This window comes from Phyllobates terribilis, unplaced genomic scaffold (assembly GCF_046119375.1).
Source record: "Phyllobates terribilis strain yellow unplaced genomic scaffold, ASM4611937v1 Scaffold_11__3_contigs__length_659146591, whole genome shotgun sequence".
Lineage (NCBI taxonomy): Eukaryota > Metazoa > Chordata > Amphibia > Anura > Dendrobatidae > Phyllobates > Phyllobates terribilis.
Window position 1 is genome coordinate 166,668,056 of NW_027362771.1, and position 16,625 is coordinate 166,684,680.

The following is a 16,625-nucleotide window of genomic DNA, read 5'->3' on the forward strand; positions in this document are numbered from 1 at the left end:
TGGACCACTTATATAGGTTTTTCTCCCATCTTCATATTGGCAGGATACTCAGTTTTGCATCCTTATGTTCCTAGGGTGTGTTCCTTTAGTAGCTGTCGGTCACCTAGAAGACCAAACATTCCAAGCAACCCCCAGCAGAAGTTCTGCTGATGACGGCATACTGTTATCATTATCAATTGGACCATCTCTCCTAACACAGCTGATAGCCATCTACCAATTTTAAACAGCTTCTTGGTGGAATTCTTGAATATGACATCTTGCCATTGTTATAATTAATCGTAAGAGGACTATGTCCCATTTGTTACGCACAGAAGTCCATCCGCACCATAGATGAGGTTGAAGGTTTTTAAGAATTTCTACCATATCATCACTGTGCCATTTGGTTGCAGAATCAAAATAAGCCTTTGACTATAGTTATATCTGGGTTAAGAGGTTTTGAACATTTGGTGATGTATGACATTAACCATTACTTTCCCATTGCTTGGATATCACCTACAGTTGAAACCAGAAGTTTACATACTCTATATAAAAAGACACATATGCATGTTTTTCTCAGTTTTTTGGCAACATCTGAGTTAATTAGAGACACACCTGTGAATGTATTTTAATGCACACCTGAAACACACTGCTTCTTTGTGTAGCATAATGGGAAAGTCTAAAGAAATTAGCCAAGATATCAGGAAGAGAATTATGGACTTGCACATGTCTGGCTCATTCTTGGCTACAATTTCAAGATACCTGAAGGTGCCTCGTTCATCTGTACAAATAATAATACGTAAGTACAAACAAGATGGGAATTTCCAGCCATCATACCGCTCAGGAAGGAGATGGGTTCTGTGTCCCAGAGATGAGCGTGCTTTGGTCTGACATGTGCATATCAACCCAAGGACAAAAGCAAAAGACCTTATGAAGATGATGGCGGAAGCTGGTAAGATTGTGTCAATATCCACAGTGAAACGAGTACTGTATGAACATGGGCTGAAAGTCCACTCTGCCAAGAAGAAGCCATTACTCCAAAAGAAACATAAACAAGCCAGATTGATGTTTGCAAATGCACACCAGAACAAAGACCTTAATTTTTGGAGACATTTCCTGTGGTCTGATGAAACTAAAATTGAACTTTTTGGGGATAATGACCATCGTTACGTTTGGAGGAAAAGGGGAGAAGCTTGGAAGCCTAAGAACACCATCCCAACTGTGAAGCACAGGGGTGGCAGCATCATGTTGTGGGGTTGTTTTGCTGCAGGTGGGACTGGTGCACTTCACAAAATAAATGGCATCATTAGAAAAGAAGATTATGTGGCAATACTGAAGCAACATCTAAAGACATCAGCCAGGAAGGTAAAGCTTGGGCTGAAATGGGTCTTCCAATTGGACAATGACCTGAAGCATATACTGCCAAAATGGTAACAAAGTGGCTTAAGGATAACAAAGTCAATGTTTTGGAGTGGCCATCACAAAGCCCTGATCTCAATCCTATTGAATATTTATGGGCAAAGTTGAAAAGGCAGGTGCGAGCAAGGCGATCTTTGGCAAAAATTAAAAATTATGGTAATCCTAATTGACCTAAAACGGGAAAGGTTTATTCTGATTTCATGTCAGATATTGAGAAAAACATGCATATGTGTCTTTTTATATAGTGTATGTAAACTTCTGGTTTCAACTGTACATACTTCTCCGCACTGCAGAGAGAGTAGTCATTAGAGGGAACCTGTCATTAGGTTTTTCTACCCCAAACTAATGTCATGCATGTAATGTCACTTTAATGCTGATTAAATCTATACCTTTCTTTTAGAAATCCATGTTTCTATTTTAGAAATCCATCGTTGAAATCTTATGCAAATGAGTCACAAGTGCAGAGGAGTGGGACACCTCATTTTCTACAGTGCATGCTGCTGTCAATTTCTGACAGGTCACTCTTCTTTAAGTGACCGGCTTTCCCTTGTCAGATCTCTCAGTAGCACCTTTATAGTCTGGGGTGGTATAAGGTACTGATGACCTAGTGCGAGCTGGCCATTGCACCAGGCAATGACAGCGCTCGTGCAGTGTCCCTCCCCTGGTGATGGTGAGAGATCTGGCTAAGGAAGGCAGGTCACTCAAAGAAGAGTCACTTGTTAATGGCTGACAAGAGGCTGTCAGTGGGTGAGGAATAGAGAGAAAGGACAGGAGAGCTGAAAATGCAGTTTCCCACCACGCTGCATTTGCTACTCATTTGCAAAAGATTTCAACTATGAATTTCTCTGGAATGGAAACACTGATTTTTAGAAGAATGGTATAAATTTAATCAGCATTAAAGCAACATTACATTAATGACATTAGTTTGGGGTATAAAAACCTGATGAAAAGTTCCCTTTAATATCATAATCTAATTTCCCTTCCTTAAACAAAAGCAATTTTCATAGGAAGCCAATTAACCTAGCAGTATGTGTTTTAAAGTGTGGAAGAAAACTAGGAAACCGAAAGGAAATCCACACGTGCAGGGCATACAAACTGTATGCAGATGTTACCCTTGGTCACATTCGACATCAGAACTACCATGTTGTCTAACCTGGTTTTCTTGTGAAAACAAATAAAGAGGAAAAGTGGAATTTCACTGTGACCACCATTCACATTACATTTGTCACTTTCCTACTTTAGTGCCAGGACACTTACCACATGCTATAATATTTGAAACCATAGAAGTGATTGTTGAATGGATACTCATGTAGAGTCTTGGCTGACTTTGATATACTTTACAATTGTAGCTTTCGAAACCATTAGCCAAAAAAGTTTTTGAAGCATTACCAAAAGATTTTCATTTTCACTGGTCAGAACTGGTGGTGTATTTTATAAACATAAAGGAAACTTGTCATCCAAGAAAACTGTATTTACTAGAATCCATAGTGCTAATCGGAAGGTAATTGTTTTAAACATGTCTGTCTAACTGGAAGTTCATCTGCATGGAATACGGTAAATGAAGTTTTAGTGTAGAACAGTTAGTGCTCTCTACCCAGTGAGTGCACTCTAATCACTCCCCCTGATACATGACTGACATCCTGCTTAGTAAACGGAGCAGGATGTCAGTCATGGAGCAAGGGGAGTGATTACAACACTATGTATCCAGGCACTACAGTAGGAAAATGACAAACGTAATGTGAAGGGTGGTCACAGTAAAATTCCATTTTTCCTTTTTGTTGGATTTTACAAGAAAATCATGTGAGATAGCGTGTTGGTGCTGATGTTAAATGTGACCAAGGGAGTAATATCTGGATGGAGCTTGTATGTTTTTTGTATGTGTTTTGGTGGGTTTCTTTTGGGTTCACCAGTTTTTTTTCGACACTTTAAAATATATACTGCTATGGAAATGGCTTACTCATGTTTGACATAAGAAAATAACATTGTGGGCAGATAATATTAAAGACTCTGTAGAGCGCAGAGAAATGTGTAGGTGATATATAAGCAACAGGAAGCTAACTGTTAATGTTATGTCAGTCAAGGAGCAGGAGGAGTGATTACAACCCGCTTACCATGTAGTGAGATCTGACTGTTCGCCCCCTTGGCATCCGTCCACTTGACTAGAAGTTAATGGCTGTGGGGAAAATATAACTTCAATTTCTCCCTCTAGCAGAACATCTAGGTAAACTGCTTAATATGTTTAATATGGTAGAAAAACTGTAGGGGAAGAAAAGTGCAAAAGACCATTGGGTGGTACCCTTTTGGGTATAAGGAGAGTAAAAGGAAGGTGCTCCCCTGAGTAGGTTGTGTGCAGGAACAACTCTTATGAACGCCTGAAAATATCAGCTACTGCTGCCTCGTGGCTGGGGATGATCTCCTCCTGGATAGTTGACCAATTTGGTTGAAAACACGATATTAGGCTGCGCTGCTGTAATGAAGAACCCTTTGGGTCAAGATGAATTGAACTTTTTTTATTTCCACAATGCGCTTCAATGCTAGAGTAGCATCTTTTTCAAGTGAAAAAAACACTTTAGCATCTTTTTCAAGTGAAAAAAACACTTGGAACAATTGGTTTTGTTTTCACTTGAAAAAAGACTCTAGTCCAGCATTGAAGCGCATTGTGCAAATAAAAAACGTTCAATTCATCTTGACCCAAAGGATTCTTCATTACAGCAGCGCAACCTAAGATTGTGTTATCATCCAAATGGGTCAAATATGTTTAAAACGGCATTTCTCTGCCGACTAGCACTGTGGCTGCAGATTAATAGCTTCTCTATAATTAATGAATATTTCTTCCATCATTGCAAAATGACCAATAACTTACTGATAACAGCACTTTGAACTCTGAACTCCCCACAACGAAAATGAGCCACATTGATAGTAACCTGGATCAGCTCCTACTGTTTATTTTACTGTTCACATAACAATTCATAGCCTATCATTCTTCATAAACTGCAACTCTGCCCCGTTCACATGACTGTTCGGTGTTGCAGTGCTCAAGACTTTACTGGGTCGGCAGCTTTACTGTGCAGAAAAAAAGCTAAAAGACAATATCTGCTTCTTTCTGTGTTCCAGGACTCGTAGTCCCAGCGGCTGAACCTCCTCTGATCGGTAACTTGTGTCATGAGCAATATGACATAACCTACTATGATGGGAAAATCTCTTGAAGTGTAGTCTGATGGCAAGTGCTACTTATCTGATTACACCAGAAAAACTTTCTTTACAGACAGATTAATTGTTTTAAGCACCATGCATTTTATATTGAGGGAGGCTTACAGCATTTCTTCTACATTCGGTGTTGTGCAGCTTGGCCAGTGTGCTCTGCCAGTTCATGGTGAGTGACGCTGACCTCTCTCTTGGCACACGCAATGAAAGCATATATGAGGCCACATACAGGACTTACCAAACAGTAAACAGACAACATTTACATTTCATTTTGCTGCTTACTTAGAAGGATTACTCTTATTTATTTACTTTGTTTTGTCATAACAAGACAAGATGGTAAGATAGTTCTGCCTGGCATGTCTGTTTACCGAATAGTTGTTATGCATTAAGATGAATCTTACTCAAATGAGTTCCACATGATGAGAAATGGATTTACTTATGTTATTTTTTTTTCCCCCTCAAAATCTGTGCAGACGTCTTGCAGGAAATGACTTGACATACATTCCCAAGGGAGCTTTTGCTGGACTCAGCAGTCTCAAAGTTCTGTAAGTAGATCAAGCACTTGTTATGTATATTTCCGATTACTGTTCCTAATTGCCCTGGGCCACTAATTATAGTCTTATTGCCTAAATTGCTTGAGCGTTTAAACCAATAAACCAGAACACTTGCTATAGCACATGAACTCTGTGCATAGTCCTATAGATAAAATGTAGAAATAGATATGTTTTGACTTCTAAATTAACTGTAAAAGGGGAAAATACCGGAAAACAAAAAGATGATATGCATGTTAATAAGAAAATCTTGTGATAATGGCTAGCATCTGGCTAAAAAATAGAATGAAAAGGTTTACAAGGGACTCAACCGGACAGTAGTTTATAAATTACTTAGATAAGGTTTCCTCTGAGTAGAGTTGAACATAGCTCTTCTTCATACCTCTCCTATGAATATGATAAGTCATGGGGCTCCTTTACAATCAGCTGTTATAAGATGTCCATTAAAATCATTAGGTGTCTGTTTAAAAGGTTTTGCTACCACCATCTTAGAGCAGTAACATGTAGGGGCAGAAACCCCGATTGCAAAGAAATAGTTATTATATTAAAACTAGCAGACCAGCAAGTGACACATTGCTGGAATCGGGGTCTCTGATTCTACACTATGCTGCTCTCAGATTAGTTTGCAAAACCTGCTGACAGATTTCATGAATGGCAATGATATACCTGCATAAGAGCTGCACTTTACAGTGGATTTCTGTTGTGGCAAATGGTGTGGGCTGTGAATGAACACCCCATCCTTTTGCTTCAATCTTAGAGGCCAAACCAATCACACTGAGGTCAGGAAAGTTGTAGATATTGTATAAATAAATTGTATTTGTGTCACACATAAGTAGCAGTGCTCCTCCAGACCAAAATGGTGGATTTCTGCTCTAAGACTCTAAGGCTTTGTTCACACTAGACATTTTTTCAGCGTTTTTTTTCTGCAGCAAAGCCTGATCTCTTGGCAGGAAAGAAGCTGTGTCAAAAACGCAGGTTTTGGTGCATTTTTGTGCGTTTTTCAGGATCCCAAAGTTCAGTTTTGCTTCCACCACAGAAGCATGAACACACGTCACCAATGCAAGACATATGTGAAACCATATTAACCAGAATTACAAATGTAACAGTGAAGGAGGTGAATTGTTCAGGAATAGTTTTTTTTAAGACATTGGCAGTACATTGAGTTTGTAGGACACTATTTATTTTCACACTATTGTCTGCCATTGAGTTGCTCAGAGATTGTCCAATTTCACACCTCCATGGGCCACAGGTATAGTTCAGTCTCACACCTAGCTCAGCCCATGTTTACATCACTAATTTAATTAAACTGTCCTAATGCAAATTGCCATCTCAGGTGACAAAGACAAGATGGTAAAATCACAAAAATAAATGAGTTTCACATACTGCTGTACTTTTTTTTCACTAAAAACTCAGCAAAACCTGATAACTATGTTCACACTAGGCGTTTTTTCAGCATTTTTTTCACCACCCATTACTGTCAGTGGGTGAAAAACACTAAAAAAACGCTGAAAGAAGTGACATGCTCTATTCTGCAAAAAAAACATGCAAACCACAAAATATTGGTGACACAAAAAACTATGTGTGCATGAGATTTCTGAAATCTCATAGACTTTGCTGGTATTGAAAATTTGCATTAAAAAATGCTGAAAAAACGCCTAGTGTGAACATAGCCTATGTGAGTTCTGAACTGTTTCTGTTAAATCTTTAAAATGTAATATAAAAGAACAATATTTAATAGACAGATGATATGAAACTAAAGCCTGGTTACATGGGTTGTCTGGTTTACACAGCCCCTGTTCATGTGCCTTCTTAGTGATATATCAATGTAATATGGGAAGTTTCCCACTCAAGAATCAGTCTATTAGGCCTTGTGCCCACGATGCAGAAATGAAGCAGAAAATTTCTGCAGCATTTCTGCATCTCCCTGGCAGAAAAAACGCATGCAGATTGTGCATGCGTTTTCCTGCCAAATACATGCGGATGTGAAGCGTTCTTCACTTGCATTTCCGCATGCGGATTGACAAGCGCTTTCCAGGCGATTTTAGCTCCACTTGGAAAGTGCTTGACAACCAGGTCACACTATATAAATCCATGCAAACAGCATGGATTTATATAGTGTGACCGTAAGAATGTTTAAAAATAAAAAAATAAACCTATGCTTACCCTCTGATGGCCCGGCGTGTGTAGCTGCGCTTGTTCCTGGCTGCCAGCTGATCGCGGGACACTGCACTGAAGGGCCTGCGGTCACATGACTGTGACGTCACCGCAGGTCCTTCAGTCCTGCCCGCACGCACAGGGAAGGAGACCGGGGGCCGTCGGTAGGTGAATATAAACTTTATTTTTTATTTTATTCTTTTTTTTTTACAGGTACAATGGTACCCAGGTCTGGATGAGAGTCTCCTCTCCTCCAGACTTGGGTACCATCCGCACATTGAAACGCATATAATCCGTGAGTACAAATGTACTGACACGGATTATGTGCGTCTCAATGCAAGTCAATGGCGGCGATTACGCCGTGCTTCCACAAAATTAATGGACATGCTGCGGATTTTTGAGCGCAGCATAAACGCTGCGGAAAAATCCGCAGCATGGGCATAGAACTTGCGGAATCCCCTTGGGGACCATGGGGAGCGGATTACCTAGCGTTTAACAAGCGTTTACGCTGCGGAAATTCCGCAGCATATACGCTTGAAAAACGTTACGTGGGCACCCAGCCTTAGTCAAAGTAGAGAGCTGCTGCAAAGATCAGCTCTCCCTCAGGAGAACATGCCTCGTCCATACATTGCACATAGAAAGGGACACTCACTGCCCTCTTGATCCAGTGAGAACATCCAGCATCAGGAGAATAACAGGTGTACAAAAGTTTTGACACCCGACACATTTTAAATGTATGGCATCTTCAGATTTTATGTGAAGTGACAGTAGTAGAAAATTCGGAAGAAAATGTATCTGTTCCATTTAGTCTACACTATGTATAATTTGCATTTTATGCACTGGCATTCTATATGAATATCTAGTTTACTTTGTGGTAGCTATACCAGCTCCGGATCCTAATCTCAGACAGTCTAGCCTTCATTAAATAAGTTCCACAATGACTTTAAGGCCCTGAACCCACTGTCATTTTGTAGTGACTTATGCAGATTTTCAAATGAGAATGCCTTCCTTTGAAAATGCAGCTGGGTAAATATGTCTGCACGGTGTGTTGTTATTACCATTGTGTAACTAGCAACTCCTATTGAACTCATTTTGTTACTAAACAGGTGACTACCTGCCAGCGACCTACAGGAATCTGCTTGCTGATGTATCCTCCTGTAGTTTATCTTTAGGTCCCTGAATCCTTTGGAGAATACCCAGACGGGTGTTTAAATATGGGAGAATGAAACCGATACCATGGTTTTTTATAAATGTTTTGTGTGATATTCTCACAAGGTTTGAAAAATGCACATGAATATGTGTTCCTTTTTTAGAATCCATATCCTCAATGATTTCATATACTTCTTTCTGTCTTTCAATTAGGATGTTGCAGAATAACCAGTTAAGACAAGTTCCAAGTGATGCCTTCCATAACCTTCGCAACCTGCAGTCTCTGTAAGTACAATAAAATGAAAATGACATCAGTAATGTAAACCTTAATGGGGTTATCCCATAAATGGCAATAAATGAGGGTCCCACTGCTGGGACTTGCATCTATCTCAAAAGTAAGCCTTGTCTTTCCTTACAAGTGAATGAACCTAAGGGGTCCGTTTATATGGACCAACCAGCGGCATTAATCGACTGCGGATCTGTGAATGTTTACTGTGCCTATTATGTAATCACCAATCTGTAAACGATGTACACTGAGCGATCTGGAGTAGATTGCTCAGAGTGCACCGGCTGCCATAGTTCTCAGCAGCAATGTGAGTCATGTTTACACAGGATGATGCATTGCCGAGAATGATGATCTTTTGTGCTGCTTGAAAAACGCTCATTCACTGGGTGATCAGCAGCAGATCATCGTGAACGAGCATTCTTAAGAACACATATTCACGATAATCTTCAAGTGTAGATGCAACCTAAATGTCCAATAAATGTGGTCCCAATGCTGGGATCTCTATCTCAAGAGCAGGGCCACGTGTCTCCAGACAAGTTAATAGAAAAAGACGTCTATGTGCAGCCATCTATATAATACCTAGATAACCTAGCTAACCAAAACACTATTTATTCTTAAACGGGTATTCTCATCTAAAGAGTTTTTTTGGCATAGCCATAGGATATGGCATATCCACAATCACCCCCCTTCATTATGATCGTAGGTGATACTACAACCTAACAGGCATTAAAGGGTCTAAAATTATAAGTCTGCAGTTAATCTATGTGACTGCAGACTTGTGAATCCTCACATTGCGTGGACAGTTAGGAATCTCCAGTGCCGGAGCGGGCGGTCATGTGACCGCAAGTTTGTGATTTGCATACTTCCACTCACATTCCGACTAGACTGCATCCGGCCTTGCTCAATTCACTTGCATTGAGCGAGGCTGGATATAGTCTAGTTGGCATATTTGCAAATTGCATACTTGCGGTCACGCCCGTTCCGCTCCTGGCACCAGAGAATCCTCATGGCACAGTGTGCGTGCTATGTTACTCCAGTCACATAGCGTTACAATTTTAGACTGGACGACCCCTTTAATTCCTGATAGGTTGAAGTATCACCTATGATCATAATGTGGGGGGGGGACAGGGAGCCATTGGCCATTGTCTACTTATGCACAACACTTGCTTGATGCATCAGTTTTAATGGAAAGAGCCGTATTTCTCTTGGTCAAAATGGTAAAAGTGGTAAAACCATAATGGTTAAATCAGTGTACAAAGTTATCAAGACTTCTGTTCTCCCAACAGATGGGGGTCCTAGAAGTTACTATGACATAAGTGTCTCACAACTCTTAAGAGGTACTTAATGTTTTTTGACTTTTGTCAACTATATTTTTTGTTATGAAGGCAGCCCCATTAGTGGTCTTTAAATGACTTTTTGGTTTGTGAATCCATTAGACGCAGTCACAGTAAGTAGTGGCATTTCTAAACAGCCATGCACCAGCCATGAGATGGGATGATAAGACTTAGCACAGAAAAGCTAATATACCAAAAGAAAGAATATTGGTTTAAACCACCCTTGCTTTGTTCATTCAGGCCGGTCTTTGCCCCTCACATAAAGGTGGGCATTTTTAGTTTCCTGTTTCACGCTGCTCACCAGGTGCCTTTTGCATTTTGGATTTGAACAAGGAATGCAATTTCTGGAACAAGTTAATCAATTAGGAGGACAGTGGATGGGGTTAAGAGCTTTAAGGCAACAAAGTAACCTTCACAAAAATTCCCCCCAAATGGAGGCTTTTGTTAGTATCAGCATTTGAAGTAGGTAATGTTTTGTGCCCATTGTGTAGCAGAATTCGCAAAGATCAGGTAACCCCTATTTAAAGGTAGGAGCAGCTGAGAAATGGTAAATGGTAAACGGTAGTTAACTCACTATCACAACTGCTATCTTGTCCTTTGTTCAGAAAGAAAATGACTTGTATTTGTCTATTATGGAAAAATTCCTGAGCGGAACTGAACTCCTAACTATTCAGAGAAGAGGAAGACTGCTACATTGTATCTCGGGGGAAACACTTGATGGTGGCCTAATACACATATCAGTTGGCAAGAACACTGTGTTTTGTGATACTTTTCTCGTGTGTTACTACATATACCAAGAGAGCCATATATAGCTTAATTCCCTTGTCACCTGAATGCTCAGCAGATTAGTAAAATGGTTTGGGTAATATAATGAAAAATGAAATCCCTTTTCAGAAAAGATGTAGAAGATGGATTAGTAGAATTAGGAAAATGCAAAGATTAATGCTATACTTGTATTCTGTCTGGTAATACTGGAAATTTGTATGGCCTTGGTAATTCCAAAATCATATATCACAGTCTGAAATCTGGTATATTGATCAGAGAACTGATCAGTCTTCAAGGAGATGAGCATGCAGTCTTATCAGTGGACCACACAGTATAGAGAAGCATGAATTGAGCCAAGTGATATATAGATTTCTTGGAGAGATTGAGTATTTATTGATTGAAATACTTGCTCATTCTGTTCTTATGAGACTACTGGGTGGTTATACTCACTAATTGATAGGCTTTACTGTGTGAGCTTACATAAAGCAAGCTATCTTACAAAACTGCCTTTGGCATCAGAAGTGGAACCTCCCTGCCTTTTTCTCTATAGAAGGGTGGAAAAGTCCTGTCCTTGGTGCAGTTACTTTTAAAATAAACTGTGTTTCATTCATCCTCCCCAGGTCCATTGTTAAGTCTCCATCAAAGTTCCTGTTGTCTGTTATTGTCTGCAGCGCTGTTGTCACGTCGTCAGTGCTGGTGCCTGAGTGGCTCATGCCGTCTACTCAGGCAGAGCCACTGAGCTTACTGATTGGCTGCAGTGCTGTCAAAGTGATATCAGCACTGCAGTCAGTAACATAACATACATCATAAGAAGCGGAGGAGAGTCAGCTCTACACCTGAGGAAGGTGAGTAAATCACAGTTTGTTTTTGTGCCGGGAGACAGGGTTTTTTTGAAACGGGAAGAGCCCTTTAAGCCCCCCCATAAGAAGTATTGTCTATTACTGCTACAGTTCCAGCTAGAACGATGATACCATGGAGAACCTGTTACTAATAGTGATGAGCGAGTATGTTCTGTTAACCCTTTCGGCGAGCATGCTCGGGTGCACGCCGAGTATCTTCAGCATGCTCGGTGTTATGTTTTTGACACTCAGTTCTCATGATTTGCAACTTTTTGACAGCTTTAATACATGTGAGGAATGCCTAAGGACAGGCATTCCTCACATGTATTAAAGCTGTCAAACAGTCCCAAATCATGCACACAGCGCGACTAAAACATAACACCCGAGCACGCTGAAGATACTCGGGAAACACCCCAGCATGCTCGTAAATCTCAAGCAACGAGCATGCTCGCTCTTATCATAGAATCATAGAATCATAGAATGGTAGGGTTGGAAGGGACCTCCTGGGTCATCTGGTCCAACCCCCTGCTCAAAGCAGGATTCACTAAATCATCTCAGACAGATGTCTGTCCAGCCTCTGTTTGAAGACGTCCATTAAAGGGGAACTCACCACCTCTCGTGGCAGCCTGTTCCACTCATTAATCACCCTAACTGTCAAAAAGTTTTTTCTAATATCTAATCTATGTCTCCTCCCATTTAGTTTCATCCCATTGCTTCTAGTCTTTCCTTGTGCAAATGAGAATAAAGATGATCCTTCTACAATGTGACAGCCCTTGACATATTTGTAGACAGCTATTAAGTCTCCTCTCAGTCTTCTTTTTTGCAAGCTAAACATTCCCAAATCCTGCAACCGTTCCTCATAGGACATGGTTTGCAGACCAGTCACCATTCTGGTCGCTCTTCTCTGAACTTGTTCCAGTTTGTCTATGTCTCTTTTAAAATGTGGTGCCCAAAACTGTACACAGTATTCCAGATGAGGTCTGACCAAAGAGGAGTAAAGACCGATAATGACTTCACGTGATCTAGACTGTATGCTTCTGTTAATACATCCCAGAATTGTATTTGCCTTTTTTGCTGCTGCATCACACTGTTGACTCATGTTCAGTCTATGATCTATTAGTATACCTAAGTCTTTTTCACATGTACTGTTGCTTAGCTCTATTCCTCCCATTCTGTATATGCTTTTTTCATTTTTATTGCCCAGATGTAGTACTTTGCATTTTTCCCTGTTAAAAACCATTCTGTTGGTTGCAGCCCACTGCTCCAGTTTATTTAGGTCTTTTTGAATCCTCTCTCTCTCTTCTCTAGTATTAGCTATCCCTCCTAGCTTTGTGTCATCAGCAAATTTAATCAGTTTACCCTCAATTCTTTCATCTAAATCATTGATGAAGATGTTGAACAATACAGGTCCCAGGACAGAGCCCTGTGGTACCCCACTTGAGACATTCATCCAGCTGGATGTGAAGCCATTTACAACCACCCTTTGAGTCCGATCACTTAGCCAGTTATGAATCCACCTAACAGTTGCCTGGTCCATTGCATACTTGGTCATTTTTTCAATAAGGATGGTGTGAGATACTTTGTCAAATGCTTTGCTGAAGTCAAGATATACTATATCTACAGCATTTCCCTGATCCACCCAGTCAGTGATTCTGTCATAGAAGGAAATTAAGTTAGTCTGACATGACTTGTTAGTTACAAACCCATGCTGACTCTGGTTAATCACTTCATTCTTATCCATGTACTTACATACATGTTGTTTAATAATTTGTTCAAAGATCTTTCCTGGTATAGAAGTCAGACTCACCGGCCTATAGTTCCCTGGGTCCACCTTCTTCCCCTTTTTGAAGATAGGAACAACATTTGCTCTTCTCCAGTCTTCTGGGACTTCTCCTGTTCTCCAAGAATTTTCAAAGATTATGGAGAGTGGTTCTAAAATTTCTTCTACGATCTCCTTCAGTACTCTGGGGTGTAATTCATCTGGACCTGGAGACTTGAACTCATTTATGTTAGCTAAATATTCCCTCACAATATTTCTGTTTACAGATAACTTGGATTCTTCTATTCCTTTAAAAGGACAGTGAAGATCAGTTGATGTTACATTTTCTTTCTGAGAGAAAACAGATGCAAAATAGGAATTAAAAAGTTCGGCCTTCTCAACATCCTCTCTTATCATTTCTCCATTTTCATCCTGTAAAAATCCTATAGCATCTTTGACTTTTCTTTTACTTTTGACATACCCCCAAAATCCTTTTTTATTGCTTTTGACATCTCTTCAATAGTTACTAACCACCAACCATGTTGTGCTACTCTTGCCATTAGTTGTTGCAAAACTGCCGACAGAGGCTCCAAATGGAAACTCTACATTTGATTTTATTTGCTAGTTTTGCTAATTTTTAAGAGGTGAGTGCCTAAAAAGCCTTAAGAAAACCATATTATAGGATTTTAAAGGCCTGGGTCATATTTGGTTGACTGATAGCTAATGATCTGGAGTCTTCCTTATGAGCTAAATTATGCCCTCATCACTTTTACTACCTTTATTAATGTCCAAGAAAAATAAAGTTGATTGGCACATCCAAAAAATAGATAAAATATTAAAATTGTATTCCATATATGTCAAACAATTAAAATCCACATTCTGGTGATAGAAAAAACACTCACATAGAATGACTAAAGGTGAACACAACAACATAAACGTGTAAGTGTGTTTTTTTTCTATCACCAACATGTGGATTTTAATTGTTTGACGTATATAGAATAAAATTTGAAGATTTGTATCAATTTTTTTGGATATGCTGATCAACTTTAGTTTTCTTGGACATATTTTCTGGCGGACAGCAGTATTTGAAATGGCACCCATCTGTGAGAGATGACAGGACAGATTTCATCATTCATTGCACGGTGAGCAATTTATTCAATACAGTGGCATGTAAAAGTTTGGGTACCCCTGGTTAAAATTACGTTTATTGTGAACAGTTAAGCAAGTTGAAGATGAAATGATCTCTAAAAGGCCAATAGTTGAAGATGACACATTTACTTTGTATTTTAGGCAAAAAAATATATATACATTTTCATCTGTTACATTTTAAAGTATCACAGCTTGTAAACGCTTTTTATAGTCAGACAAGAGTCTTTCAATTCTTGTTTGAAGGATTTTCATCATTCACAGTTCTGTGAGATTCCTGGGTCGTCTTGCATGCACTGCTATTTTGAGGTCTAGTCACAGATTTTCAATGATGTTCAGATCAGGGGACTGTGAGGGCCATTGTAAAACCTTCAGCTTGCGCCTTTTGAGGTTGTCTATTGTGGATTTGGACGCATGTTTAGGATCATTATCCATTTGTAGAGGCCATCCTCTTTTCAACTTCAGCTTTTTTACAGATGGTGTTTGTTTGCATCAAGAATTTGTTGAAATTTCATTGAATCCATTCTTCCCTCTACCTGTGAATTGTTCCCAGTGCCATTGGCTTCAACACAACCCCACATATACATTTGATCATTGCGACCAAAGAGTTCTATTTTAACCTCATCAGTCCACAGGACTTGTTTCCAAAATGCATCAGGCTTTTTTAGATGTTCTTTTGCATACTTCTGATGCTGAATTTTGTGGTGAGGAGACAGGAGAGGTTTTCTTCTGATTACTCTTCCATTAAGGCCATATTTGTGCAGGTGTCTCTGAGCAGTAGAACAATGTACCACAACGCCAGAGTCTGCAAAATCTTTCTGAAGGTCTTTTGCAGTCAAGCAGGGATTATGAATTGCCTCTCTAGCAATCCTACAAGCAGCTCTCACTAATATTTTGCTTGGTCTTCTAGACCTTATCTAGACCTCCACTGTTCCTGTTAACTACCATTTTTTAATTACATGGTGAACTGAGGAAAGGGCAACTTGAAAACGCTTTGCCATCTTCCTATAGACTTCTCCTGCTTTGTGTGCCTCCACCATTTTCATTTTCAGAGTGCTAGGCAGCTACTTAGAAGAAGCCATGGCTTCTGTTTTTTGGCACAAGGTTAGAGGAGGCTGCGTTTTTATAAAGCTTGGAAATTTGAATCACCTGGACTTTTCTAACAATGATAGTGGACAAGCCATAAAACTGACAGGTTAATTAAGGTCTGACACCATGGTCAAAGTTATCTGAGCACACAAATCTGCAAGGGTGCCCAAACTTTTGCATCAACCCATTTTCCTTTTTGTAATTTTTAAAATATAAAAGATGACAATATATTTTTTTCTTGCCTAAAATACAAAGGAAATGCATCATCTTTAACTTTAGGCTTTTAGGGATCATTTCATCTACAACTTGCTTAACTGTTCACAATAACAGTAATTTTGACCAGGGGTGCCCCAACTTTTACATGTCACTGTATTTTTTCTCAGCATTTTACCTTTATTAATATGTGTGTGCAGTTTGAGGGTCCATACATGTGAACACATAGCTGCTGAGCACTCCAAAATCATGTAGAATGTTCCAACAAGTGAAATAAAACAATTCTTGCCTTCAAGAGATGTCTGGATGAAGCATGTAAACATTTCAACTTTGTCCATTTGTTGACCAAAGCTTGACTTGTTTAGATTTATAATCTACATATTCTTTGCAAACATTTGTCAGAATTTTGACATCTAAAGTTTAACCGTTTTAAAATCCTCGTCTGGTTTTCAGTAGAAAGGCATTAGATTAGTACAGAGGCGAACTGTGTCTCCTACATATGTTGTGTACACTTTGCTGCAAGTATAGTTATTTTATGGTTGTAGTCAAAGTACTTTCATGCAGTTGTTGGCTAATTATTGATATATAATCAATTTTATCATTTTTATAATCCATGTCTTAAAGGAATATTCTCATGTGTTCTCTTTGAGGATGCAATGTTCCCCTGTCTTCCTGTTTATCAAGGGCGGTGCACTTCTGAAGATTGACAGTACGGACCAGCTGCATATTTGCACTACTGGT

At 39.5% G+C, this 16,625-nt stretch overlaps 1 protein-coding gene across 2 annotated transcripts in view; it reads left to right on the forward strand.

Moving 5' to 3' along the window:
• Positions 1 to 16,625, forward strand: part of LGR5 (leucine rich repeat containing G protein-coupled receptor 5) — a 253,486-nt gene that overhangs the window by 183,075 nt on the left and 53,786 nt on the right. For both annotated transcript variants that reach the window (XM_073651787.1, XM_073651788.1), the window contains 2 exons: positions 5,073 to 5,144; positions 8,667 to 8,738. In XM_073651787.1, coding sequence (XP_073507888.1) covers positions 5,073 to 5,144; positions 8,667 to 8,738 — 144 coding nt within the window. The remainder of the gene's footprint in view (positions 1 to 5,072; positions 5,145 to 8,666; positions 8,739 to 16,625) is intronic.